The sequence below is a fragment of the Amblyomma americanum genome, chromosome 1 (genome assembly GCF_052857255.1).
Source record: "Amblyomma americanum isolate KBUSLIRL-KWMA chromosome 1, ASM5285725v1, whole genome shotgun sequence".
NCBI classification, from domain to species: Eukaryota; Metazoa; Arthropoda; class Arachnida; order Ixodida; family Ixodidae; genus Amblyomma; species Amblyomma americanum.
The window spans coordinates 325,386,190-325,413,975 of NC_135497.1; the positions used below are offsets into that span (position 1 = coordinate 325,386,190).

At 45.8% G+C, this 27,786-nt stretch overlaps 1 protein-coding gene across 1 annotated transcript; it reads right to left on the minus strand.

Moving 5' to 3' along the window:
- Positions 1-388: 388 nt before the first annotated feature.
- Positions 389-27,496, minus strand: LOC144115452 (uncharacterized). Its single transcript, XM_077649852.1, has 4 exons — positions 27,328-27,496; positions 12,768-13,125; positions 6,347-6,646; positions 389-1,565 (listed from the first exon to the last, which is right to left on the minus strand). Exons 2-4 carry the CDS (start codon positions 13,113-13,115, stop codon positions 564-566), a joined length of 1,650 nt encoding a protein of 549 aa, XP_077505978.1. The 5' UTR covers positions 13,116-13,125; positions 27,328-27,496; the 3' UTR covers positions 389-563.
- Positions 27,497-27,786: the final 290 nt, after the last annotated feature.

Below are 27,786 nucleotides of genomic sequence, written 5' to 3' on the forward strand. Positions count from 1 at the left end.
ACACAGGGTAGTATCCCATGCAGTGATTTGTTTAGCGGCACTTCAGTCACTACGGGGAATTCCCATCCGCGACTGATGTTTTATAATAGGGCATGATCATGTACAGCCTTTGTCAAAAGTAATGGCCCTAAGCCGGGTAATAAGGCTATTGAACCATCCGTGGAAGTTCTTATTTTCTGAGGAGTAAGAACATGAGGTTCAGTGAGCTTCAAGATATTTAACAGCGGGCTAAGCATAACAGCCACATAGCAGACCCGTAAGGAAACCCCTTGCGGCCTTTACCTTTGACAAATTCGTCACGTTTACTGTCATATGTGTGTACACATGCGCATCAGAAAGCTATAAACCGTAATTATTGCACTTAAACACAGAAATATTCACAAGCTGATTGCGATGAAGGCAATGGTTTAATGCTTTGCAAATAGGAACGAATTCCCGATCTAACCATTTCCGCTGTCTTCTTCAGCAAAACGCAATTCCATGTTTAAAGCTCGCCTCAGTAAAAAAAATACTCTGGAGATTCAAATAATGCACCGTAGACAGCCTTTAGTGCGACCCAGTAGCTACTCCCGGTTACTCTCGGGAAGGGGTGTGGGCAGAGATTGCTCAGTCGGGACGACCTCTGGGGGGTTAACATTTTCCACGGGTTGTTCTGGTGGGCTCGGCTGCTGCTGCTGCTGCTCATGTTGCTGTCGCTTCTCCTCTTCTAGAACTTCCTTAAAGAGAGCGTCTTCGGTGCGCAGTGGCACTGTTCCTCGGTCAATGCCTGGTACGTTGGATGGGTGTCCTTGAGCGTCGCCGTCTACATAAACCACGTTGACTTGCTCTTCTGGGGACGATGGTCGCTGGTTTTCTTCTTGAGCGCTGCCTGCCTGCCCAGCTCCCTGTTGCATCTGCTGTTGCCTCTGCTGTTCCAGAGCTCTTTGAAACAGCTGATCAATCGGACGTGGAGCAAAGCCCGGGTCAATAATATCTGATGACCCGGGGTATTGCTGCCAGGTACCCTGTGGGAATGCAGGCAACGGCTGCCAAACTCCTCTGCGCCTCTGTTCTTCGAGTGCCGTCTGGAACAAACGCGCATTCGGGTTCGGCGCGAACCCAGGATCGATGATGCCGGGTGAGTTAGGGTAGAATCCATGCGGGTATTGGTGGTAGGGACCTTGCGGATACCGTGGATAAAATCCTTGCGGGTATTGTGGGTAGGGACCTTGAGGGTATTGAGGATAGGGACCCTGAGGGTATTGAGGGTAGATGCCCTGGGGATACTGGGGATAAAAACCTTGAGGTGGGACTGGGTACGATGGGTATTCCGGCTGCGGTTGTGGGGCTTCGGATGCAGAAGTCGTCTGAACAGTGGACATCTCAGTTGGGTACTCCTCAGGATTGAGCGAGGTTGCCGTTGTTGCAGGTTGAGAGTTTTCGCTGCTTGTCTCGACAGAAGCGATGGTAGTTGATTGAGGACTTTGCAGGGTAGTTGGTTCGACTGGCGCCAATGTAGTGGAAATGTTGTCCTCACCAGTTGAAGTCACTGGAGGTGTAGGTGTAGCTTGGCGACGATCCCTCTCCTGCAAATAGAAGACATGATTTTTCAGACTGCAATCAACTTGTAGCGTTTTTTTTTGCTGTTCTCGCTAACGCTGATTTTAGGGTGGCACCCTTTTCACTTTCCCATTTTATACCAGAGAAGCTGTCTAGAACTTTCCATTTTAACACGGCGCACTCACACCCTTATACAATAATGTCCTCTGCGCGATGCAGTAAGGCAGTTGTGGTAGCAGGAAACAAAATTACTTTTTCGGAAACATTGTTCAGTGTTCGTCTCAAACCCATCATGCCAGGGAAATTGATGATGCATGCGAAGAAACAAGCACTCGGCAAGGTCATGGAAGAAAAATAAAACTTAAAAAACATGCTCTTCGGCGTCGCTAGGAGTGCCTAGATAACAAGGAGATAAAAATAGAGGGCAATCGCCAGTGTACGAAAAATGTAGCGGACAGAGTGTCGCATATAATGAGGAGTCCAAAATAAAATTATGAAGGAAAGAGGTATGAAGAAGACGACGTGGATTAACCGAAGAATAAAGAAGATGAAGAAGCATTCGGTGAGGTGGAGCGAGATAATTGGTGGAGAAGCATTCGGTGAGGTGGAGAGAGATGGTTGGTGGAGAAGAGAAGAGGAAGACGACGACGACAAGGCTTACGTGTACTAACGCCAAGGCGATAAAAGGGCGAGTGAGAGCGAGGCACGGGGGGAGGAATAGAGAAGCGGAGGCTCCGGCGGGTCAGGGACGCTTTGGCTGGAAGAGAGCGACGCCGGCTACTGCTCCGGTGAGCTCGCGTTCTACGGCTTAGCATTGTGGACTTCCTGCCGTGCCTGAGCCCGTTCCAAGGAGTCAACAGAGGACGCTACCACCTGCTACGGCCAGGGGTGTCTCCAGCACTGTTGCCGCCCATCCGGGTGGTGCCCCCAGCGCCAACCACACCGGCATTACCTCCACGGGCGCTTGGACCGGGAGCTTATACGACGCAGCCAGCGACGCCGCCCGTGACGCCAGCCCAAACACGTCGAACGCCGCCTCGACGCCGGCTACTGGATCCATACAACACCGCAGCCGCACCGAACCAACTGTGAGCACGAACGCCGACCACTAGCAGTAGAACGCTAGTAGTAGACGCTGGTAGCAGTGTTCCCGGGTCGTGTTTATTTTTATTCTTTGTGTTTTGTGTTAGTTTTGTTAGTTTTGTGCTCTAGTCTGTGTGTCACGTAGGGTGTACTTAATGTGCGTCTGTGTGGGTACACCTGTCGCCTAGTCCATTCTTTCGGTCCGAGAGTTCTCCGAGGAGATCCGTGACACAGAGCCTATGTATATCTCGGGAAGGTCGCCCGGCGTCCTGTTTACCGCTTCGCTTGTCGTTAGTATGTGAAGGGACTCTCGGAGCAGGCGCCTCTACTTCCCCAACGTCCTTATCGAGCGAGCAAGAAACCTCATCACAACGAGTCTCCCACGCACCCAGAAGTGTCCCAGGAGACCCACCCATACGGGGAATTATCTGAATTTTGTCTCGGCGCGCCCGACAGGACAAAAACGATAAGCTGCCTCGACACTTTTCAATCGGGCCTTCAAGCTTTCCTCAAGCCCCGGAAAAAAAAACTCATGAAACCAGATGCTTAAGGAAGGAACTAAGAGAAAACGGGCACGCACTTAAAATACACCGCTCACAAGAACGACGCGCTGAAGCCCTTCCGTTCGGAGCAAGAATGAAAAAGAAGGCTGCAGCCGCTCTCTATGCCCATGGTGTCACAAGCTGAACTTTTTCAGGATATCAGCTAACCATGACGTCCAAGTGGCCCACGTTCATTCTAGCAAACTTAAAACGACTCATCCTACGTGTGAAGGACCCGCTAGACAAGACAAACCAACCTGCGTCGTGTGCAAAATTCCTGGGTAAGAATGCGGATAGGCAGACGGTGTTTCAAAGACCATCAGCGTGGCGTCAAGAACGGAAAAGTGACTTATAACGCTCCAGCTGAACGCCATCAAAGCAATGGTCACTTGGCCGACTGCGATTCTGCGCGCATATTTGAAAAAATAATTATATCTACACGCCTGCTCCAGCAGTCCCTTTAGATAAAAACAACAACCGGAGCGATAAACAGGACTCGTGACAATCTACCCGAGATGCACATGCGCTGTTATAAAAGCAACAGCCCATTCGTTTATATCTCATTGTGAACAATGCGACCGTACCTGCGCGGAAATGTCAACGGGTTTTACGCTTAATTTTGTTTCAGCGACCTGTGACGTTGGGGAAAGCCTCAAGCTTCGCCTTTAAGAGTGGAACGCGACAGCGTGTTGCAGCGCTACCAGGGAATTCACGGAACGCCATCGCTCGTTCGGCGCAACGCCTTGCCCGTTGGAAACACCTTTGAACGCATTTCTTGTTTTTTTCATTGTTTCACTTAGTTATAGACCAATTACACGCTATAAATTTTCTTATTGCCATCATCAAGTATTGGCTTTTTTCATACTGAGCATTTTGACACCTCTGAACCCCCTTTTCCAATTTTTTCATTTTTCCTTTTCTTCAGTTATTTATTTAATAAATTAATCACAATGATTTCAATAACTGGTCATCGCCTATCACATACCAATCAATCATCAAATACTATAACCCGACATTACCTTATGAAGTTTTTTTTTTAGGCAGGCCCCGATTATTTCGGACAAGCGGTGCCGACTATTACTACGCCGACGGTTTTTTGACCGAGTATTTTGATCGCGTAATACTGCGGCAGTTGGTGTACTTTATTTAGGAATCCGGATGAGGGCTAGCAGACCGTGGGTGTCATCAACCCGCATAAGTGCTTTACAAGCCAGCCATGCTGTTATAGCACTTCAAGACTCTTTAAGAACAATTGTGTACACAGCAAGCTCGGAGCATTTTTTGGTTATATATATGCTACAACTAGCAGTGATTTCTTTCTTTCATGCGAATTTAGCATTCATTATATCACAAACAGGGCGTTTTTAGTGCGCTAGCACTTATATTGGCCATTTCCCCCGCATTTGGGTGTTGTGTGTTTGCCGGTTTGTCTGTCGGTCTCTGTCTGTTTGTCTGAAGCCGGTTTTGTGGCAGGCTGCTATCTGCCCGCCAACTTGGTGGGCTAGCTGCCCACCGTGTCAGGCGGCAGGCCATTTAATCGTGATAGACTGCTCGGGAAGGAACAACCTGGGTGCAGCCCAGCCGAAGCAACCGAAGTCCCACCGATGGCAACACCTGCCATATATAGCACCTGCCTTGTGCCACTGCACCACTGCTCACCTGCCCACCGGGTGACTCACTTGCCAAGGTGTTGCAGGTGGGCAGGGGAGCAGTGGCGCAGTGGCGCAAGGCAGCTGCTACGGCAGGTGTTGACATGTTCTCCTTTCACTGAAAAAACACACACACGCATGAAAAAACACACACACCAACAACCACCTTAAACTAGCAGAGCAGCGCAGCGCCGAAACACATCATGTTAGCGCATATATTCGCATTAGGCCTAATTACCCAAATTGGCCGCCATTTTTTTTAATGACATGTAGCGAAAGCGGTGAAAAATATTGCCCAAAACATCTTGATAACTCGTGCCCTGCCATTTTCAGGCAGACATATTTACGCCGGAAGGGGGGGGGGGGGGGGGTTAATACATATTTTTTCGCCGTTTTTCTTCCTTATTGTATATACTAGAGTTTTGATGTAATAAATTTCAAAAACTGGTGCAATTTGTAAGAAATTTCATACACGCCTATAAAAAGTAAATGTTGGTGCTTTGCTTTGGAAAATTACACAATTGGCTTTCATTAAGTCTGGTTGTACTATTTAGGCGGAAAAGTATTTGTTTGTAAACAAAATAGCGGGCGCCGCCTAAGAGGGTTAAAAGGGCCGCTGCTACTGCGCACGCATTAATTACGTGCGCTTTCTCCAAGGGACGGAAAACGCTTCCGGAAAGATGAAACTATTCATGGTAATTACGCATATGTAACAACGATCAGGCTGTCATGTCACAAATGTTTAAGTAACAAATTACATACGAAATGGGACAAGAAAGGCAGGTGCGTTGCTCCTCGAATTCTAGTTTCATATGAGTGCACTGCGACAATCAAGTGTTTGTCAACTACCATCAGGAAATTGACAAAATACCCGACGGTAGCTTGTAGTACAGGCAGTTGAAAACTAACGCATTTGCAAGCCATTTGCTGATAGCGGGCCGACGCATTCAGTCAGCTGAGTTACCACACGTAGTTGACTGATTATTTGTTCAATATCATTAAATTTTCATGCTCTTAAAATGCTACATTGCTTCTATTGAGTTGACATTACCTCTTTTTGGAAGTATACTGAAAGTTGGTGCAGCTGCTTCATTCCTTTCTAAAGCTTAAAACCCTCATTAGGGTATAACTACCAAAGTCCTCAGACAGGTTCTTCAAGCTGACGTTTTAGTACACTCGGTATAAACACAAAGTTACCATTTATTTTCCAGATTGTTCTGCTTTACTGCTTTGCATAATTTATTTCTTAGAAAAAAAACAGCGCTGTGTTGAAAAGTGCCTTCCTTCTAAATTCTAAAAAAAAAAGTCAACGCATAGCTGGCGCCACGTTCAGTGCCTCCTTTGTTCTCATCTTTAAGTTCTTCTGGAAAGAGAACGAGCTGTACGAAACAAAACTCCTTTCCCTTTAACATTGTTTTCTCTCAGATTTTTTTTTCTCACATGCGGTGCGGTCACTAAAAAGCAGATTCAGAATCTGCGCTGCAAATTGACGTCCTGAGACCGCAATAGGCCGTTGCCTTCCGTTCCTCTTACCTGCTCGCCGTTGTCGTCCCCTTCCACCGCCTTGAGAACAGGCGCGTAGGTCGGGACAGGCTGTGGCTCGGTCTGGGCGTCTGCTCGTCCGTCCTCTAGGTTGGCAGCCGAGCGGCCGAGGAACTTGCCGAAAAACTCCGAGGTAGCGTCGTCCTCTTGTGGCGCTGGCCGAAGCTGGGCGCCCTCCGAGTAACCTGGCACAGAAATGGCCTCGGGAAAACTCTCAGGCTTCTGCGCGCTTCGTGGCGGTATGTAGTTAGCGCCATCGTCATCGTCATCGTCCACCGAGCGTCTGGCCCGCTGCGAACGAATGAAAGTTAGCCATTTGTTTCTGTAAGATTCCAATATAAATAAAGTGTTTTAAGTGAGCAGTGAAGTCATCTTTGACCTGTTGAGCCATGCTGTTTCGTTTATTTGAACACTAATTTGTTTTTGTAATAAAGAGGATTCATGGCAGAGATAAGGCAAGGTTAGATTCTTAACAACACAAAACAAAATTAACAAATATCAAGGGAAACCCTCAGCGGACTGAGGCTGCCCTTTTCTCCAATTTGCAAGAAAGCATATTTGAGAATATTGCTTCCTGCTGTACAAGGTGACACTTGGTGAACAGTAAAGTCGCTAGAAACTTTGAATAATTCGGCATGTCGTCGAATGAATGTGGCATCTTATTTTACCTTGGAGTGCCGTTATGCGCCGATCCCAAACGAACTTTCACAAATATAGCGTTTTCGACTGTTCGCGGAAAGACTAGGCGTTTTTTTTTCTTCTTGAAAGCGCTTGTGATTGTCCTATGCCTGTCAGCCTTCAGCGCGGTAAGTTGTTCTCAACGTAAAGGTCAAATCGCCTAGAAGTATACTTTTCTGGACAAGGCCCTATGTCTGTTTTGCTTGTCTCAATATTACAGGATACTTTCGGTGGGATTCGGACACGAAAACTGAGTAAAATTATATTCTCTGTCGATCGTATTTTGCAGCCTTTCATTTTTTTTTATCTATTTACCAACAACTATACTGACCTTTCGCATTCTTTTGTTTTTTTTTTGTAATGTTTGTAGATAATTTTATTGCAAAAATTTGCCCTGTAGTAGATCGAATACAATAGAAGTCGTTAAGCTCCAACGTGCGCAATGTCTGCCCTCGTCGCCTAATTTCATTGTTCCATGCTTACAAACTACTCATTGCAGTTTTGCTGGGGCCATAAGGTGAGGGCATACTGCTCAGTATGTCTGAATCCTGTGGCCAATCGAGGCCTAAACCTTTGCATTGATCAGCGATTTGTCCATGCCAGAGTTAGAGCCCCATTTAAAACGTATTCACAGCTAGCTCCCAAATGCTTTCACAGCCAATACTTTCCCTTTTGAATTTAAGAAGTGCGCTTCCAAGGCGGATGTTGATGGGGGTCGTGTTAATCGAAGAAGTCAGTGCTTCACCTCTGCAACTTCTGAGAAACTGGTCAAGCGTTTTTTTCTCACAATAATGTATTCACAGCCATAAAATTATCTTAATATATCTAATAAGAGAGCGCTGCTCTTCAAGGGTTGTTTCATATCATTTATCGTTAGCAGTAACAGTTGTTTTGAAACACTGCATTAAGTTTTCTGCGATTGAGATGTTTCACATGTGGAATCTCAAACACTGTGAGTCGGCAGTTCTAGATTGTCTTTTCTTGTTTAATGGCTAAGCATGAAATGCGAACATCATCCGGAACGCGCGTCGAAGTTATCCGAAAACTTCCTAACTTTTCCGTCAGACCGGTGTCAAGCTGGAAAAAGAAACTTGTCCACAATATTGGCCCCTAGCACGATTCGAAGCATTGTCGGCGCAAACACTTCTTCAAGGAGCCTAACCATAAGTAGAGAACCATATAAGATACATCGTAAGGGTGAAATCATGATGTGAACAATACATTCTATTTTCTCGCAGCTTGATTATTTTGTAGTCCCATCGAAATTGTTCCACATATGTTTTCGTTGGCCTCACTCAATTGATTTCAGGAACCTTTTTGCTTCCACGAACAAAAATGCTCCTCTCATAACAGACCTCCACCTATTTAGCCTACTTCGTAATTTCGCATCGTGAATGTCTACATTTGTGGCCATCTAGCAAGGCGTCGCCATTCCCGGCTTGTTGAATGCTCATATACGGAAAGGAATTTGTCTATTTTGTGCCGCACCGTGTTATGTTGTCTTCCCCAAGAACTTGATTAATGATCCAAGTTTAGTTCCAAGCGAGCCAGCTTTCAAACAAATAGGTCGCGGATTTTAAATGCCGATCGAGGAAGAAGCGGTGATTAACACTTCATCACAGCACCTCTTTTATAATGTCATTAATTGGCTAATTACTGCGCTGTGCTTTTTTAAAGATCAGATGCTTTCCAACAGCTGTTCTATTTAAAAACAAAACATGTCTGAACAGAAACCTCACGAAGCACAAAGAGACTTGAAAGAAATTGATGTAATTAACAGGAAACGATGGCAACGCGCGGACATGTAGTGAAAACCAAGGGCATGCACCGATAATGTCTAAGCCCCTTGAAGGCAGCGAGTAAACACTAACTGCCATGAGCACATGAGAGGAAGTTCACGGCGGTCTGAATGTGCACCAGAACACAGCGTCATTTGTGCTAAAACGTGGTGCAAATTATGAAGCAAAGCAAGTTTGCGTTGAAATGTCAACGCAATAGGTACGTGAGGTGAAGCGTGCCACCTATACATTGCCTTGACTGGTAACTGCTTGCTCAGAATGCGGCAGGAAAAAGTGGTCCCACGCTTGTGCACCAGCCGAGCGTGGCGCAACCTATACAGACTCGCCCTCATAGGTGAATCCGTCTTTAAGTGCATTGCATGTGGAGTTTGAAGTAACGAAGCTTCACGCGGGCTATAAGCTTCATGTAGGCTTGATCGATATCCCGTAATGTCTTTTCTGAAATGGCTTTTAATTGTTCGCTATTTATTTAATGATACTGCCGAGCCACTTGACTCCAAGCAGGGATGAGAAAAAATAACAAATAAAAATTGTCTACAAAAGCATACGCATGATACGAGCAGCAAGATTACGCACCCGAGGCTCTCAAATTAGCAACAAACATTTCCACATTCGGCCTATCCATTACACCTTTCGGCAATTCCAGTTGCTTATTTTCTGAATTTAAATGTATCAGTGTGTGCTCAAAGGTAGAATAATTTTTCATTACTATAACGTGTAAATGCACAGAAAACATGAGTAATGTGCTCATAGCTATTTAACCTGATTAGATAATTACATATTAAATGTAAAAACTCAGCCTGGCTTTTGTGCGTCTCTTCTGGGGCGATTCTGAGTTAACAAAGTAGACCTTTCTGTTACGCTACCAGTTCTTCTATACGTATTGCAAATAAATCGGGCGGGGATAGTTTGCGGCCCTTAAAATTTTGTCTTTTTTTTTCTTTGGATGAGTCCCATAAGCAGGACGCATACTCTAGGCGAGGCCGCACCGAAGCATACCTCCTAACTACACTTGCATCGGAGCCTTTGGCAATTTACGCCTCAAACACCAGACGGACTATTGCGGTCACCGAAAAAGCAATACAAATCTCGCTCGGCGTATGAGGCGACCCCCGATTCGCTGTTTTTTTTTTTCACAGAATCCCGCATTTTTTGTCTAACCATTAGTAAATTTCAAAGTAAAGCGGTAGCCGCCATGTATTATTCCTAGCACACACATCGACCTTCGATGTTTTGTAGCCCGTCTTGTTCGCATGGCTGTCAGGGCCTGCAGTAAACTAGTGAACCAGCATATATTGTAAGCACCACTGATATTGATAATGAGCGTTTAGTAGGAGAAGAAAATAAAATCTCCCCAACAGATGTCGTAACAGCCTTATGTGCAATTCTGCGTTCTATAGGACAGCAAAAAGTCATCGAAAGCCGTCCGTTGCAGCAAAATTTGTCTTAAAAGTTGGTGCTCGTTGGTCTGGAAACTTGAGGCGATGCAGCCTTTTGCCTTTCAAGGCTGACGGCGCATAGCAGAGCAATACGGTTTTCCGGAAGCCTTTTCCAGGGACTACGCACTCGGGGTTAAATAGCAGCCTAGACAGTTCACTTACGCGGGCACGTGCTCCGGCGTTGGAGACCACGTGCACGTACAGGAACCGCCCGGCTGGTTTTGCTGCCACGTTAAGAACGTGCTCGACAATTGAGAGTTACAGAGCTCGGATTATCCGTGGCAAATAGAACCTGGCCCCATGCGAAGGCTACAAAACGGCGCAGGTATCTCTAGAGCAGCTACGACGAAGCACGAGTGAACGCCGCTTTGCGTGCAACGCTTACACGTTTCCGAGGGCCGAGGTAATTTAATACCAATACCCTGCGTTCTTCAAGGGACCTGCTCGGTTACCTTTTCCTATTGTGGACGTGGCCGGATGCGGGTAAGGTTTCACAACAATGGCTTTGTATATAGTGGCATTGCAGAGCATGTTTCAAAGAGGAAATGTTTTGGGCTTTACCCCATGAGTTGCCTAGGCAACGAAACATGTTTCCTTGAGCAAGGGAGATTGGATTATCGGTTAATGCTAAGTTAGAGCTCACAAACGACGGCAGATCCTGACGCACACTTAGTGGCCATCTGTTTCTGAAGCTGTTTCGATCATATCCTGCATTTGTGAGGATTCCGCTAAACCGTGTGAAACGAGCATTTCGTTCGAAACAACATCTTCATGATCATTTTCTGTTGAGCATAAACATGCTCTGAAGCTTATTTTTACTTTTCTCTTGCCGCTTGAGTGCTCCCTCCGTTTCAGTGCTTCGGGGGTAGTCAACTATAGCATCGGCGCGTTTAAATTTACATTTTTCCGAAAAATTCTGGGTATCAGTAAATCTACTAGCTCTGAGGTGACACCTAAGCCCTTCTCTACAAAATACCCTGAAATCTGAAAAGTTACCGTCTTAAGCCGTCAAGCTGCTTTTATTATGTTTATTGCGAGAAAGACAGACAATACAGTTGAAATTTCACTTTGTTCCATCAGCAAGAAATAAAACGCGAACAAACAAACTCGAACAAAAACTCACACATATTAGGCCTTTGAGAGGAAATGTAAACGAGGTTAACTGACCCTTCTAAAGGACAGCCTTCCTGCATTCAATGCGAAATTAACCTGCGCCAGTAAAGAGTTTTCCCAGCTATTATATCCTGATTTTGGTATTCGTTTCTTTAGTTATATTGTTACCTTTTCATTAGTTGCTGATACTGCATTCCACTAGATATATGTCTGCTCTTCTCTGGACCACTTTATGGCTGAAGGGAAAGACTATACGTTACTGGTATGCTGACAGGCCTCAAAAGTCTTCAACGTGCTGTCGTTGTACACTTCCGCGTTGTTTGCTTCCTCAACGAATAATGGTCATTTTCAGCATAGCAGAAATATTACATACGTTGTATTACTTTATAATGCGTACTCATGAATGCATTGGGCTTCTCAAACGATGCCTCATGCTTGCTAAAACCAGATACTCAAAAATAATTCAAGAAAATTATTGCGTCCGAATGCGTGGCGACTTTAACGTGACTGCGTGAGAGGGCGTGAAGGTCTACGTGGTTTAGAAAGTCGGCTGGATCAGCTGCATGAAGTGAAATGCGAACCGGATTTTAAGGGGTCTCCTCCAACAAATGCTCCTGAAAGCGAATAATTACGCCAGTTACTTCTTCAATTCTTTATCTTCCTTCCTGCAGTTATTATGAATAAGGCCCGCTTGTTTTTTTCAACGTAAGTAAACAATCAAGCATTGGCTCTTCGCCCAAGTATACTCTATCAACGGGAATTAAGAGTCCTTGCCTTGTTCCAACTTTTTTCTGGGGTTTTTCTTTTTGTTTGCTAGCTTTCCTTTTCCTCTTCCTCCCATGACGTGCATTTCTAATTCTTGCCATAGCGACAAATAACGACATATTCCTTGCAGTTGTACCTGCTCTTTCAAGCCTGTTGATGATAGCGTGTAACAATATTTTAAATCTTAAGCAATTCATCCGTTCGACAAACTCTGAAAGTTTTCGGTTGATCTCAGACTGATCTGTCCCTCGTCACTGAGTGGAACTCTAAAAAAAAATTTAAATCTTCAGCAAGTTATTCTTTCGACAAACTGCGAAAGTTTTCGGTTTAGCTCAGGCTACTCTGTCAATGAATGAAACCCTAAAAAACTTTTTCTGCCATGGTTGCTTTATCTGTGAACGGAAGTTGATACACACCCACGCTCCTCATTTGAGTGCAGTACATATTCACACAATGTGTCACCTAGCATACTCGCTTCATTTCGCAACAAGCAGGATTTCAATGCCTCTCTCACATTGTGCATCTAGCCCTTGTGCCACTTCTTTTGCTGCGCGTCGGACTTATTGTGGCCCGAAGGAAATCGAAAGTCCTTCAAGAGCTCGCCACCCATGAGCTCACCTGCGCGGGTGCCTCGCCGCCCGTGGACGTGGCGTTGCCGGTGTCGTTCAGCTTCACGAGCATTCTCTCGATCTCTGCGATGTCCGAAACAGTGAGCACGTCGGTCGAATTCTGGGGAAACCTGATTCGCGTGTGGTAATCCGGCGCAAATCCCGGGTCCACCTGCCCTGAGCCTGGGATCGTCGACGGCGGAAGCAGGGCCGGCAGCCACGATGAGTTATCGGCCCCCTCGTCGCTACGTCGCCAGATGATAACGTCGCCATCGGGGAAGTCGCTCGGCAACGGTGTGGTGACGTTCTCGACGGCAGCCGCGACCGCCAGCCGCAGCGCAGTTATCGGCAGAATCATCGCCGGTGTCCTGCGTCGGAAAAGAAAAATTTAGCGCTCGATAATAGGCTCGAGAAGCAAAACTGCGCTCCATTTTAACACGGCATGTGTGCCCAAAGGCGCGTCACTGATACGATTAACCGATGGCCAGCAGCCGTTGCAACTGTGCCCCACCCCCCAATCCCCCCTCAAACAGTAGATAAGAGAGCCTCGCACACAAATATAACTAAGCAAGCGGTATCCATAGCTCTCATAGCGCTCCAACCACGGGGCCCGCTCATTGTTTGAAAGGAGCAAGCTTGTCGTTACCAAAGCAACACACCGTATTGCGCGGCAAGATGGTATTTAAATAGTAGGCTGTACATGTGCAGTTATCATAGCTTCGCACCAGGCTGTTGAAACGGGAGAACTGCGGGAGTTTCTTAGTTTCTAATTAATTTTTTTTTTACTGAGTGAGCTCTAAAACCCTCAATCTGACATTTCGCCGATGCTTGTCTGTCCGAAGCCTCTCTCCGTGACCTAGAGGTTGCTCAGGAAGAGCAATCTGGATCTCGCAAGCCCTACCAGGGGCAGCACCTGCCATCGCAGTGCAGTGGTGCATCTCTTAACTGCTGCACCCCTGCACCAGGACTCCCAGCAATACATGAATGTCAAGTAGAGAATGACCAATTCTGCATATATGGGCATTAGCTCATTAAACCTATCGCCTCATGCCATTAATGCGGGGCTTAAGTTCGATTTCGACGATCTTTGTCTGAATCCTGCTTGACCTTACAAACCGAGCCTCGACCGAAGCCGAAGTGAAAACCGAAGTGCTGCCACACCCATTTCGCATTCTGCATAAACGCGCTAAATGTCGGCTATTTTTTTTTTTTCAGAACCCGTCCTGTTTAATGTACACGCGTTGGAGTAGCGCAAGAACATTTAGAAGAGGTCCCCCCTGTTCGGTCATTTATATAGAGTTGAACTTACAGCAGAAGTTCGCATTATCAGGCTTAAGTCACCATAGCATCGACAGGATTTCTAGAAAATTTCCTCAATGCGCTTCAACCTAACTGACTGTTTCGTCTGTAGCACGAATATAGATGTCCGAATAAGCATTCTACACTCGTGAAGTTGGTTTAGTTGTAATTTGAACAAAAAAGCAACGACAAAGTTTTTTCGAGCCTCCTACAGTGTTACAGAACACTTTGTTGAATGCTGGGAAGATTGCGGAGTTTCAGAAACTGGGAATTTCACTGCAACAGTCGCGTAGGATGGTTGGGCACTCCTGAAAATAGGGCGAATGATGACTGCTTTATATCGCCACAAGGCGGAATCTTATTAGTCAGAGTATTTAAGCCGCAGATTCATCAGCCTCTTAGAAGAGTATAGTATATAAATTAAGTGAATGCGCCCGAATTAGTCACTGCAGTTGTGGTGTTTCGATCTCGCCTGATAAAATTAAAACTAAACAATGCTTGAGGCGTTTCACCATGGCCAGGAACTCAATATTTTGAAGCCACTGGGGTGGCTCACTGATTATGGGGCTCAGCTTCTGACCTGAAAGATACGGGTTCGATTCCGACCGCTGCGGCCGCATTTCGATGGAGGCGAAATGCTGGAGGCCCGTGTACTCTGCGACATCAGCGCACGTTAAAGAATGCCCCAGGCGGTCTAAATTATCCGAAGCCCTGCGCTACGGCGTACTTCATAGCCTAAGTCCCTTTTAGACATTAATCCCCATAAACCAATAGCCATACCATCACTATTTGGGATGTCTAAAACGAGACAATAGGATCATTAAGTTAAATTGCGTGAAGTCAGAAACCTGCTTCTCAATATAAAAAGAGCTAAAGGGGGCCTCAAAGCATGTCAAGTCTTTGTACTTCTGTTGTTGCACGTCGATTTCTTTCTGCCTCTCTTTTCATACAGGCGCAGGAGCGATAGTATGCGCGCCCACCACGGGGACTCTGGTTATGGCTCTCGGCTCTCTTGCACGGATTCAATGGTTCGATCCGGGCTACTGTGGCCACATTGAGAAGGCGATGAAGCGCAAAGACGCCTATTCATCAAGACTTCGGTGCACGTTGAAGAACCCCGGGCAGTCCGCACTGTTTCTCAACCCTCCACTCTGCGGAGTGCCTCATAGAGCAATGCTACTTTTTTTGTTTGGTCAAACGTGAACACATTATTCTTGCAGTCGTATTTTTCTATCCTTTCTCAAAAATTAGAAATACAGGCTGGAGTATACTTTTTCTGAACTGAGTAGAACATTTGAAACAACGTGCATACAGTTTCACAAAAATGGTAACGTACCTCGAGAAGACGAGACGCGCCAATTGGGAGAGCACAGATCTTTAATCAACGCTTCACGAGGAACAAGGGGCAACGCGAGCGATACTACAGCCTTATAATGCAGAGCGACTAATGCATGAACCTCATACGCTCATCTTCGGCCGGATACCACAGCTCAAGCCTATGAGCAGCCATGAAACGTGTCTCATAATTGATTGGGTGAATGGGTGACAAGCAATTCTCTACTGAAATTTTTGGTGCTCTCAATGCAATCGATAAGAGGTACACTCTAAGTTCAACAGTAAAATTCTGTAACCTGAAGAAAAATATTGCTGTATGAACAGTGCAATAAGTTTTGCAACACAATGCTTGAGATATATTTGCAATGCTGTTCACCGTTAAGATTCGAACATTATAATATAATTTAAAATAACAGCATAAGCGTAATGTTCAATTGTTAACGTAACCTAATATTTACGATGTAACATTTACAGTTATTCGTTCATTTTTAACATTAGCATAACGTTCCACTGCAACAAGCAACATGCAACGTACACAACCATTAATAACATTATTCTAAAGTTCGATGCTTCCCGGGGCTAAAGGGGTCAGGGCAATGAAAATTCGGGGGTGATCAATCAGCGTACATAGTGACAATGAATCGCCCGCACAAAGGCAAAGTATGCCTGATTGATTCCGCTAGAGCACTGACACTGCCCTTTTTTGTCACATCCAGCCTCTATATAGAGTTGTTCTTAACTTTTAGACGACCACTGCGGCCAAAGCACAAAATACGAATAGGTTTTTTTATCGTACGGTGCTTAAAACGACTTAAGTTCGAATGCTTCTTCCTTTATTCCTTATCATCAAGCCAGACGCTTCTGGAGCCATTTTTCATAGTGCAAACGTGGCAATCTATATATTGATACCACAAGAATAAATTTGTTTTATAGCGACGTCCAAGCGAAACATTTCAACGTTAGGAACGTGATGCGCGCCACCGGAAATTTTTAATCGCTGAATGGCTGCCCACTTGAGCACCTCGCGCCCTCTAGTAGTGCGGAAAGCCACCAAGAATATTTTTGTCGCCAGGGGGAGCGGTGCAACAACCTGGCACGACGATAACGTGCACGCGACGCCAACCGGTCAAGTTTAAGAAAGGACAGCTTTCTGCCTCTTTCCGGTATCCGCGACGCAAATAAAAGAGGCACCTTTCAAGGCGGCACCTTCCTGCTTGGAGAACCCAGTTCTCTGTCGCCGCTGTTACGTGATGTCGGGAATGTAGCGGGTGTTATCGAATGGAAGTGCATGTTTTTCGCACGTGATCATAGTTGGAAAATCTGGTAAGAAATGTAGATGAACTACCGATGTTCGCGTTCTCAATTAAGCGTCTTAATTTAGGCGGCAGGTGCGGAAACAATTCGGGTTTATATACATATCATATGCGTTTGCGCCGTTCTTCTAAGATCAGTCCACGGTGCACCACTGAATTGTGGAAAGCAACCCCGAACATCTATACTAAATGCTTTACAGGCTCCAGACCATGGAATTACAACTTACACTCTTGAGACATAATCTGCGAAACATGCTTTTGCTTAGGAACCCTTTTTATGTAACTATTATGGACTATTTTTCTCCCCACGAAAAGGAAGAAAGGAAAGATGGGGTGGGAAGAGAGCATTAATGAAATGGCGTAGAACCATAATACCCCAGTCATCGATAATGGGGACCAAACAGGCATAATTACCTCTGCCGAGTTGTTCACGCCTTCTTCTCGCGTATACTTTCAAAGCGCTTCACGTAGAAATACCTTACTTTGTCGTTCAAAGTTAAACCACTAACTGACGCAGTAAGAACCATTTTAAGAGCGTCGCAGATGGCCAGAATTGTTTACTAGAACAGCGGTAGCAGCTGGACTTTGCGAAAATCGCGGCGTCGTCCATGTGAAGTCTCGATGAGTAAAGCCTCCACCTTCCAGAAGCACCATATAACCACAGCCTTACCCCCCCCCCCCCAATAGCAAGGGGCTGTACACCCACCCAACCACCCTCTCATATTTATCCTCCAGAAGCGCCATTCGCCACCAACCCACGCCTCTCCACCCTACAGAAGATCACCACCCACCAGGAGCCCATGGAGCAGCTGAACAAAAAAGCGAAACCAAATCGAATTGAAAGATGCAGCGGGAAAGCAAGCTGCCCTCAAGAAGCACCACCCACCGGCCACCTCCCCGCCCTCCTAGCTAGGTGGCTGCCACCCACGTACCCACTTCCGCCCAGCCCCACCCTCTGTCCCGGGTGTGAAGCCTAGGCTTTGAGTAAAAACATTTATGACAGTAAAAACGTCAAAGTAATCATCGAGGCCAATTACAAATACTCTCGCACCGTTCTCGCATCAGGTTTTATGATCGCCCTGTCAATCTTTCTTTCCTGAATTTCACTGGGCTGTTCTCAAGCGGCCGATATGGCCCGAACGTCCGTCGAAGCGACGACCGGACACGCCTGAGTACTTCAAGGTGGCGAACAAACCAGCAGCTATATTAAATACATTTCTGATGAAAATCCATGCTCCTGTTAACGACAGTATGTCGGCTGTTAACATGCTGTTAATTAAGTGCTCTACGTTTCTACTGCGCATACGCGTTAACGAACGGCATGTTTCGACACATGCTTTGCAACGAGGTTTTGTCATAGATACTTTGATAAAGTGCCTCGCTATAAGACGCGGTAATGCGAAGACACGTAAGCTCCGCCTGAAGAGCTTAAGTGGGTTAATGCCCATATATGCAGAATTAGTCGTTCTCTACTTACCATTCATAAATCGTGCCGAGTCATCGTACCACTATGGCAGCTCAGTGGCGCAGCTGTTAAGCGATGCGCCACTGCACTGACAGGTGGTTGTTTCTATCACAGCCACCAGCAGAAATTGTACGACCCATGTTGCTCTCCCCGAGCAACCTCTCGCGACCAATCATCAACTTAACTGCCACCTGCAACGGTGATCAGTTTGCTCACAATCCGGTAGACAGGTTGTGATGGTGCCACAAGGTTACGTGACCTAGGTGACGTGACGCCCTCCTTCCATTGGCTACTCCTGGCGCGACGCTCCTCCGAACTTGCCCCAGCTTCGATCTCCCATTGGCAGAAGCTTGCGTGACGCTCTTGCGAACTAACCGGAGCTTATCCGAGTAACTCGGGTAAGCTCGGGTTACTTAGGAGCAGAAAAGAAGACAAGTTTCTTTCCCGGGTTTGGACAAGACAGTGCACAAGACAAGACTCTTGCTGGGGGTTGGTGCGTCTGGAATAGTGCTTTCATGCTAATATAGCCGGGACGAGTATAAAGTGGCGATGATCATGAAAGAACCCCAACTTAAAAGCGCTCCTTGATTGGTCGGCGAAGGAGCGTTGGCCCATCAAACGGTCCAGGTCCTCACCTCTGAGTCAGTCTCCACTGAAGCGTTATTCTTAGCTCGAGAAAACAGTTCCACGGAATGATTTCTCAACTTCTTCATAGGACGATGGCTTCCTTTTAGCAAGCACGCTCCTTTCACGATTTCTTGCTCACGCTCCTACCAATGGTATAACTGAAACTTGTCAAAAAGAAATATTGGGCGCAAAATTCCGGCTTCCTACCAGCACTTTTCTTGATACAAAAAGCAAGAGCACTGCTCTGTTCGGCTGTGCCCCACCGCAACGGTGTATCCCTAACAAAAACTTCTTTAGACAGTCTATAAACTGTCCATAGACTTCCGTCTATAAAATCTATAGACTCTCGACAGACGAACCCTAGAGAACAGTCTATAGGCAATACAAATTGTATAGACAGTCTATAGACAATCGATATATATTTGTGGCCGTACACTTTTTGTACACTTTTGTCTACACACATCCTGTAGACTATTAGTAGACAAAAAGAAATATCTATTAGAAACCAATAGAGTCTATAAGAAGTTTGTAGACTGTCTATAGACCATTTTTATGAAGGATGTCAGCCATGACGCAGCAGCGCGGGGTTTCCGACACCACTGGAATGCTGTCCAGACTTCCTGGCTTCGACGCCTCCGAGATTTCCCTCGTAAGAAGTCATACAAGTCAAAGAATCGCCGCCCACCGTATCGACAGATTCTGCTCGCTGAGTGCGTGTCACTTCCCGCTGCGTCATTTGGAAGCGACAACATCGCTGTGCTCGTAATTGGGCTTCCCAGAAGTCCAGCGCCCGCTGCTGTTGACGTATCCGCGCTCATGTCGCCTTCCAGTGTTGAAATGGGCTTGAAAGGTCGCGCCAGTTGTGGCTGCCAAATAATCGAGCCAGTTGTGGATGCCAAATATAGCGCACGTCCCACAAAGCCTGCTACATTCGATACGCAGGATGAATCTCGCCAACTGTGTAACTTTAAAGCCAACTTTGAAAGATGGACCTTAGTGGAGCCTCAGCGATGTGCTCAGCAGTCAGATGTGTGCATTAGCGCCCCAGTCGCCCGTAGTACAAAGTAATTGGGGCATGTTAAGGTGTCCATTACAGAACGCGTACACCAAGTTTAAAAAGACTAACAAGCCGCCGCGGTGACTCAGTGGCTATGGCGCTCGGCTGCTGACCCGAAATACGCCGGTTCGATCCCGGCCGTGGCGGTCGAATTTCGATGGAGGCGAAAGTCTAGAGGTCCGTGTGCTATGCGATGTCAGTGCACATTAACGAACCCCAAATTGTCGAAATTTCCGGAGCCCTTAATTACGGCGTCCCTCATAGTCTGAGTCGTTTTGGGACGTTAAACCCCACAAAGCATAACCAACCACAAAAAGATGCACATTAAATAAGTATATGAGAGACGGTTAAACAAGGAGACGCTTCCGTTGAAGAATAGGCGAAAAGGGTCGAAACTTGTTATTTAAACAGTGATGCTATGTGAACATATGAAAGAAGCCAACAGTGATTTAAAACCCCCAGAAATACGTAAGGAAAATTTTTATTCCTTTATTTGAATAGTTGATCTATGGGAAGAAGTTAGTAATGTAATTATTTTTTACCTGAAGGATAAATGATAAGAAAGCAGAGAAAAAAACAAGCACCTGGTGGTGGTAGAATCCGAATCCACAACAGGCGCATTTCGCGTACGGTGTTCTACCAACTGAGCTACGGTGGCGGCTGTCCATTCTTCTACTTTACAGGGTATTTATGTTGTGTATATCCTAACCTTGAACGTGTTCACCAGCGCCGCACACAAACATTGTGGCAGACGTTGAATGTCCTGCAAACTGCAAGCGCCACGTGGAATGTGATCGAATGGGGAGGTGGGCAGCTGTGCTCTCGTCTCTTCTGCTACCTATGACATCAAGAATGCCAGAACCGAGGTGTTTGTTAAGTTAGCGAGCATAAATAGGTTCGGAACTAAGGGGCTCGTTAAGACATACATATGAAAAAAGAAAGAACTGATTGAAACCAAAGAAAACATATAGAAATGTTTGTATCTTTTAGTTGTGGTGTTGATCGATTGGAAATTAGTAATGTAATCATTTTTTTTACCTCCAAGATAAATCATTAGAAACGGAAGAAAAAGCAACCACATGCTCCCTGTGGGATGTGAACCCACGACCTCTGCATTCCGCGGAGGATGCGAACGACATGTACTTTACCGAGAAAAACGAAACAAAAACACGGTGTCATTGTAGCGCTTCTCTATCATTTTGTTAATTAAATTTTTCGTGCAATTCCTTCCAAGAGCATGCTCATCAGTACTCGGTTTACCACAGTCTCGCTGTTCGAACAGCGTACTATGGCTGTCATCGTGTATACTCCCACGAAAAAAAAAAGAAGATAGAAACGGTCATCAGAGCCATCTAATAAACTTGGCAAGAGTGAGCAGCAATAAATTTAATGCAAGGAAACTTGCCTTCATAGACGTTTGCCCCGTCTTGGGTTCTATTTTTTTTTTGCGCGTGCCAAAAAACGAAGCCAAAAATACGTGCCTATATGAGCCCGAAGCGGGAGCTGAAGTGCTGGTTTAAGTCTTTCTGGAGTGTAATAAGGAAACACTTCCTGTGTCACTAAAGAAGAAAGTTGGGCTAGTTATCGCTCGTTAAACAGAAGCAACATTTATAAAAAACAAAGTATGGGAATGCCACAAAGGAAGAGAAGAAGGACTTCAGGGAAGACATCGTTAGAACTGAAGTTTATTGAACACTAACGCTAAACAGGGAAGGTCAGCCACAAAGCGCATGCTCTAAAGCTTTGGTTTTTATTTATGATGAGCGCATCGAGCGGTCTCAGAGGTCTCAGGCATATGTTTTTATCATGATACGTTTTCTCATTGTTCGTGAGAGCCTGGCACAGGGTGCTCGCGAAAACGTGTCGTGTGTTGTCGGGCCGTAGCGGCTTTTGTAGCAGCCGCGGGCTCAAAAAAAAAAATGGGGAGGCAGGGCACCTCTAGCCATGTACAGCAAAAAAGTAAACTGCTATCAATATCTTTTATTGCCCAATGCTTACGCAACCAGTCATTTAAGGGGGGCGTGGTTTTTTACACGAGCTTTCCCAATTTTTATGAATGTTGATGATTTTGTTTTTTGCTGGCCAGTAATGCTCACAAACTTAAGTGCAAAAATGGTCAACGTTATATAAGAAGAACTATATTTTCTAAATTTTTTTTCTCTTCTATAACTTGTGGAAAGCCTGCAGACTAAACAAAATGTCCTAGAAGACTTCTTCAACGATCACTAAATTTCTGAATGTGTGCTACGCGTCATGAAAATATCGTGTTTTTTTTTTTGCCTAATCCAAATTTTTTTGCTGTCATTTTTTGCTGTGTACTTGCAGTATACTCTGTAGACTGCAATCAAAACATCGTACCTAACATTCACAATTCTTCAACACACATACTAAAAAAGAGTGTACATGATGTGGCTGAGGGAATGCAACAAAACAAAAGGGCTAAATGTAGACCTAACAGTTGTGAAGGAATTAGCTCCACAGTGTGAAAGCAGTTTCGAGAAAAATGCCTTCAACGTTCAGCATTATGTTAAATTCTCAGAGGGCACCATGGCTGCAGCCCTTGGCGCTGTTCTGAATGAATCATTCCTTGGTTATCTGGCCTTTTGCCTGGTCGTATTTTGATTACTTTTCTTCTCAGCATGGCATATTTTTTTTCAGCTTCTTATATTGTTGCGCGGTAGAAAAGGCGTCCAAAGGGCTCGGCAGTGCTTCCGTGACACCTGCCGGGCAGTTTCCATCGCCCATCAAGCCACCTTTGAAGACGTGCTACCAGCGGACCCTGAAACTTTCGAACACACGTCTATGACACATTGTGCAATAAATTTACTCCCAGCAGTTCGCGGAGAGCTCGTCTTATCATTCTTAGTCGCCGGCCGCTTTCGCTTGCAGCTGCCGTTACAATGCCCCGTGTTGTACTTCTTTTTGAAGGGCTGTCCGTTGCCGAAATCCCGAGTGTGGCTGGAGTCCGAAAACAAAATAATATAACGCGAGACGAGAAAGCGTAGCTAGCCGAGCGTAGCAGACGCCGCGTCATCGGCTCCCGCGCAAACTACACCGGTTGCTACGGCAACTGCCGATTATACCAATGCCGAGGCAGGCAGTCACGCGGCGAGACCTTGAAACTTTAGCTTTTTGATATGTATTTCTCAGCGCGTAGATAATCGAGCTGGTGGGCCACTTTTGAAGACAAAGGAACAATTTTTCCACCGAGTCAGCAAAGATACTTGGATTCACAATATGCCCTTTGTCGACAATATCAAGCACCACCACGGTTGATAAAACAATTTTTGAACTTCTTCTTGCTAGATATCAGCAGCGAAATTTTGAGGCATCATAGAAAACGAGTCATACGAGCATATACTGTGAGTTTTCGAGAGCAAAATTTTTTTACATTTTTCGCGATTTGAAAGCTGGGCCTCTCATAAAACGCCAGTCTGGTTCACTAGCCTGGCGTTCCTCTCGCTTTTCTGCGCATTAACTTAACTACTCAGAACGCGGCAGGCTAAAATTGAAAAAAAAAATTGTTTGCTACCAGATTCTAATACCAAAACATTACATTATGTTATTCAGCGGCTCACATGTTCTCCGCCCTTTAAGAAGGGCCCATTTCTTCGCTTCTGCACGATTATTTTGAAAGTCGTCTTTTGCTTTTGGTTGAAGAGTTAAAAGACATACGTAAGGTTTTTCGGCTCACGTATTTCCACATGTTGCTGCTGACAGCGACTCCTGTCAAGGCCTGTGTTCGAAACACCGCCACAACTGGTGCGGGTACAATAGCCAGATAAAGAATGAGCATTTTGTGCATAAATACTCGGTCAAATCAGTTCTTCCCTGCATAAACTCTGTTTTTCGGCAACTAGCTCCATGCCCAAAGCCAAATTTCCAGCGAGCCTTTTAACCCCATCGTCTGGGAGCGCAAAAAAGAGAATGCTTTCTTTAAAATGCACATATCCAAAATACCACTTTGAAGGCAGCGCTCTCACTCAGTAATGGCAGGATGTTCCTAGTCAACGTTCTGAATGCATATGAAATATAACTGCAGGGCGCCAAATCACGATATTGTTGAGCGGGGTGAAGCGTTGTCGAAAATAGTTTACTCGCACAGATGCAGAACACATCCCAAATGATGCCACAATAACAAAATGAGACTAAAAGAAGAGTAAAAGCTGGCCATATGGTGCGTGGCTACTCAAGAGACGTTTCTGTGCATGTCACTTAAGGCGAAAAGCTGAATTAAACATGTTTTTGTCTTTGGCCTTAAATACCTTAATATGACTTTTTTTATTGCATTTGAACAGTTATTAGAAAAGCACAAAAGAGAGAAGGCTAATTTTTTGACAGCTTTGTCTACACAGAATTGCCAGTTTATGGAACGAGAATGGCATACACCTGTGCAGTGGTTTTTTGCAGAAGAGGCATGTTCGAAAAAAAGTCGGCAGAGACACTTAAGACTTCTTACATGTGAGGAGGCGTAAGCCTGCCCGCTCGTTTTGTGAACGCAGTCGTCGCCCTGCCACTTCACGCAACCCGATGCCACGCAGCTGGAAATCCTACCTCTGCATGACTCTACGTAGCCGACGCCGCCACAACGCCGCACCCCCTCTGTAGGCAGTCGCCGCTGTACCCCGGCCCATGCTCCGTCTGAAGGGTATGACGCTATAGATAATGCTACTCAGAACTGGTCTTTCTTTAGCATTTATAGCTCCATGAGAGTCTTCATACCAGTCTTGGCGCTGTGGTGCAGAGGCTAAGCGGTGCACCACTGCCCTGGGATGGCAGGTGTTGCTACCGGTGCTGTTTGTGTTATCGAGGTTGTCCCGAGCAAACTCGCGCGGCCAATCATTAATTTAACGCAGGTTTTCGCTTAATGGGCCCAGTAAGGCTTACGCGTTAAAAAAAAAAGCAGCGAGCAAATGATGGTTCGGAAAAAAAAAATCACAAAGCTGTGATTTCATTGAAAACTATAACTGTAGTTAAGTAAAAGAATATAAAAATGGGGGAAAATGAAACAAGCTCAAATGAGCTATCTGCAGTAGTAGCTGAGGAAACGGGTCAACACTATGCCCCAGAATGCATGAGAATTAATATAGCTTGTGCTGTCCGCCTTGAGGAATATTCAACTGCCGTCTCTACCGCGCTGTCTTGTGGGGTGCATTATGTCATGCGCTTTCGGCCACTTCTCTTAAAGATTAGTCTAATGCTAAGGACCCTGTATTATTGACGTTTTCAGGCCACCGGTTACTTCCTAGAAGCGAGAGTGTGCCACTAAGTTTTAGAAGATTAATCCGAGATATGAAATTCTAGAAGATTGCGGTGAGGGGCTAGTTGGTACGACATTATGGAAAATATGAATAACTGCGCAAAAAGGACGGGACAAGAGAGAAGAAGCACAGAAACACACGAGACAAGCGCAGACTAACAACTGGTTTATTGCACCAACGCCTCCTTCCTTCGACAACAAAGCGCATGCACACCAACAGCAAAGACAAAAGCCATAATCATCACGCCAAACCAAGAAACTCCAACTCCTTGCGGTACAGGTGTATGGAAGCCTCGCTAAAACTTTCTGAGCCGGCAACTGTGATGCATGAGTTAACACTATGCGCAGCAAGCGGTTCGCCGCTTCCGCTCAAGTACCGGTGGGGGGCAAGACTGGCTGATACCGTGCGAGCTCGGACTAAACTCCATCGTACGCCAGCTTTCTTGGCGTTTTCGTTAATCAGGAGCGCGATGGATGGAAACTAGGAAACACACATTCCAACAGATCAAAATGGTCCGCACTTCGGCGGCCGGGACACCAGGCGCATCGGCCACGTAGCGGTGTGACCATGTTTAGTTGAAGCTCGAGCAGTATATACCACTTTTGCTACAGACGGTAAATCTCTATTTCAGCTTATTGAAGCGTATATGCTGACCTACTCATGCTGCGGTAAATTTCACATAGAACCCTAGTATTTTTCGCGTCTCTAGACTTTGTCGACAAGAAAGCAGACAAAAGAAAAGGTTGCAGAATCATCTCCCCGAGATTATGCAACCTTATCATTGGATGTCTGTGAAATCGGTTCTAAACTAAATTGTGAGCGTAGCGCTTCAAATAACATGTTACAAATGAGAAGGTTGTTAGCAACTGACAGAGATAGTACAAACGACTACTGATGTCCAGAGAGAAGCGCCGGAAAATATCAAAGAATATAATACTGCGACGAAGCGTGTCTCAATTTCTGCGCAGTTCGAGCTTCATTAACTTCTAGACGCTTTATTTTTCGAGACACTGAAATTAAGGTGTCACCAGTGGGAATTACCTGCGAGGCACTTCTCCTCCCTCACCGACACCAGTTTATCCGTGCGTTCAGTACCAGCTCATGCGCCTAAAATATTCTCCCGTTTTTCACTTGATGTTTCCGCCAGGCAACAATGCTTTATTTTAATCGGCATTCTTTCTGTACTTCAGAAAGAAACTCAGCTCTAAGGCTCCCTCAGGTCCTGCGATGTTCAAAAAGTCTCCGCTTGTATGTTCTTCCTTCATAGCTGCTTTTAAAGCCATTTTGGATCCTCTTTTTTTTTTTACCACCACACGCACTGGCTGATATGTGTGTAGGTTGCGCAGATGGTCGCCTGGCCGGAAGTGTTGAGCAACGCCGGAGTCCACAAGAAAGTAAATTCTCTCACCTTCAGGTCCCGTAGCCAGGAGGTGATAGTTCATTCCAGATGGTCCTATACAGAGAAGTGCTCAGGACTCCTTTCAACAGCAGTATATGCATATCCGGGCTACTAAAATATTTCAGGTTTTTTACGGTGTCCTTACTAAAAAAAATTTCGTGACCGACAGCCCTCCAAAGACTTTGTACGGCTAGTAACTAGCAGAATGTGTACCCCTGCGCAAAAAATACCTATCATGACCACCTGCTTGCTCTGCGCTCGGCGGAGAGTGTGCTAAAGCCTGCCACAGCCTTCACAGTTTAGTACGACTCAGCATTGCGCACACTATTTTCAGCGAGTCTGCGATTTTTTAGTTGTCTTGATGGAAAATCGGCATGCGTGCTATAATTTTCGCTAACTTCCTTTTTTTTTTATTCAGCTTGCGGGATATCTCAGCGTCTCGATATACCTAGCGTCATCCGCAGTGCGAAGGTAATGTGTTAAATCATGGATTTTTTTATGGAGCTATCCTCCGCCCTCCAGAGGCTCCCCTGTCCTCTTCCTCTTTCTTTTCTCCACCACTTGTCCGTGAACGGCAGAAAAAAAAAATTAGGGTGAACGGTTATTCTACTTTTTCTTCCCAAATAAGAAGAACGAGAAAAATACAACGCTCGCGCAATTACGCGCTTGAACAGCGATACCTCTGCCTACACGTGTGTAACGTTGCGAGTGATGCTGGCTGTAATAGCAACAAGCCTAGCTCTTTGCTTCGAAGTGTACTTTCCTTGAGGCAATGCAAGGCACACAAGGACTAACACGGATGCGTGAAACTCACCTTAGCGCTCCGCTCTGGTAGATCCGCTTTCTCAGCAAAGCCCTTGCAAGCGAGATCCCGAGGGGGCTTCCTTTGTACTCGCCGGCTGACGAATGAAAAACGCAGTCGGGGGGCCGACATCCGTTTTCACGGCTTTGCGATGACGTCGCTATCGCAGCAGCGCACGCCTCGCGACGGCAACCGCTAGCGGACACAACGCCTCTACCGCTCTGATTGCGGAGCGCCGCGTCCATTCTAATTGGAGCAGATTGCGGGCTGGCGACTCAAAAGTCTCGAAATATTCGTGACCGCCATGCGTAGTGCTAACGGATAGTTGTAGCGTGTTTCTCAAAACAACGCGATGGTTGCGGTCAGCGCCAGCTGTTTTTTTTTTTTTGTCATGGTGCTTACTCTTTCATCACTAGCCTAACGTTCGCGAGTGGAGAAGGAGGAGATTGCTATGGAAGGAAACCTGCATTC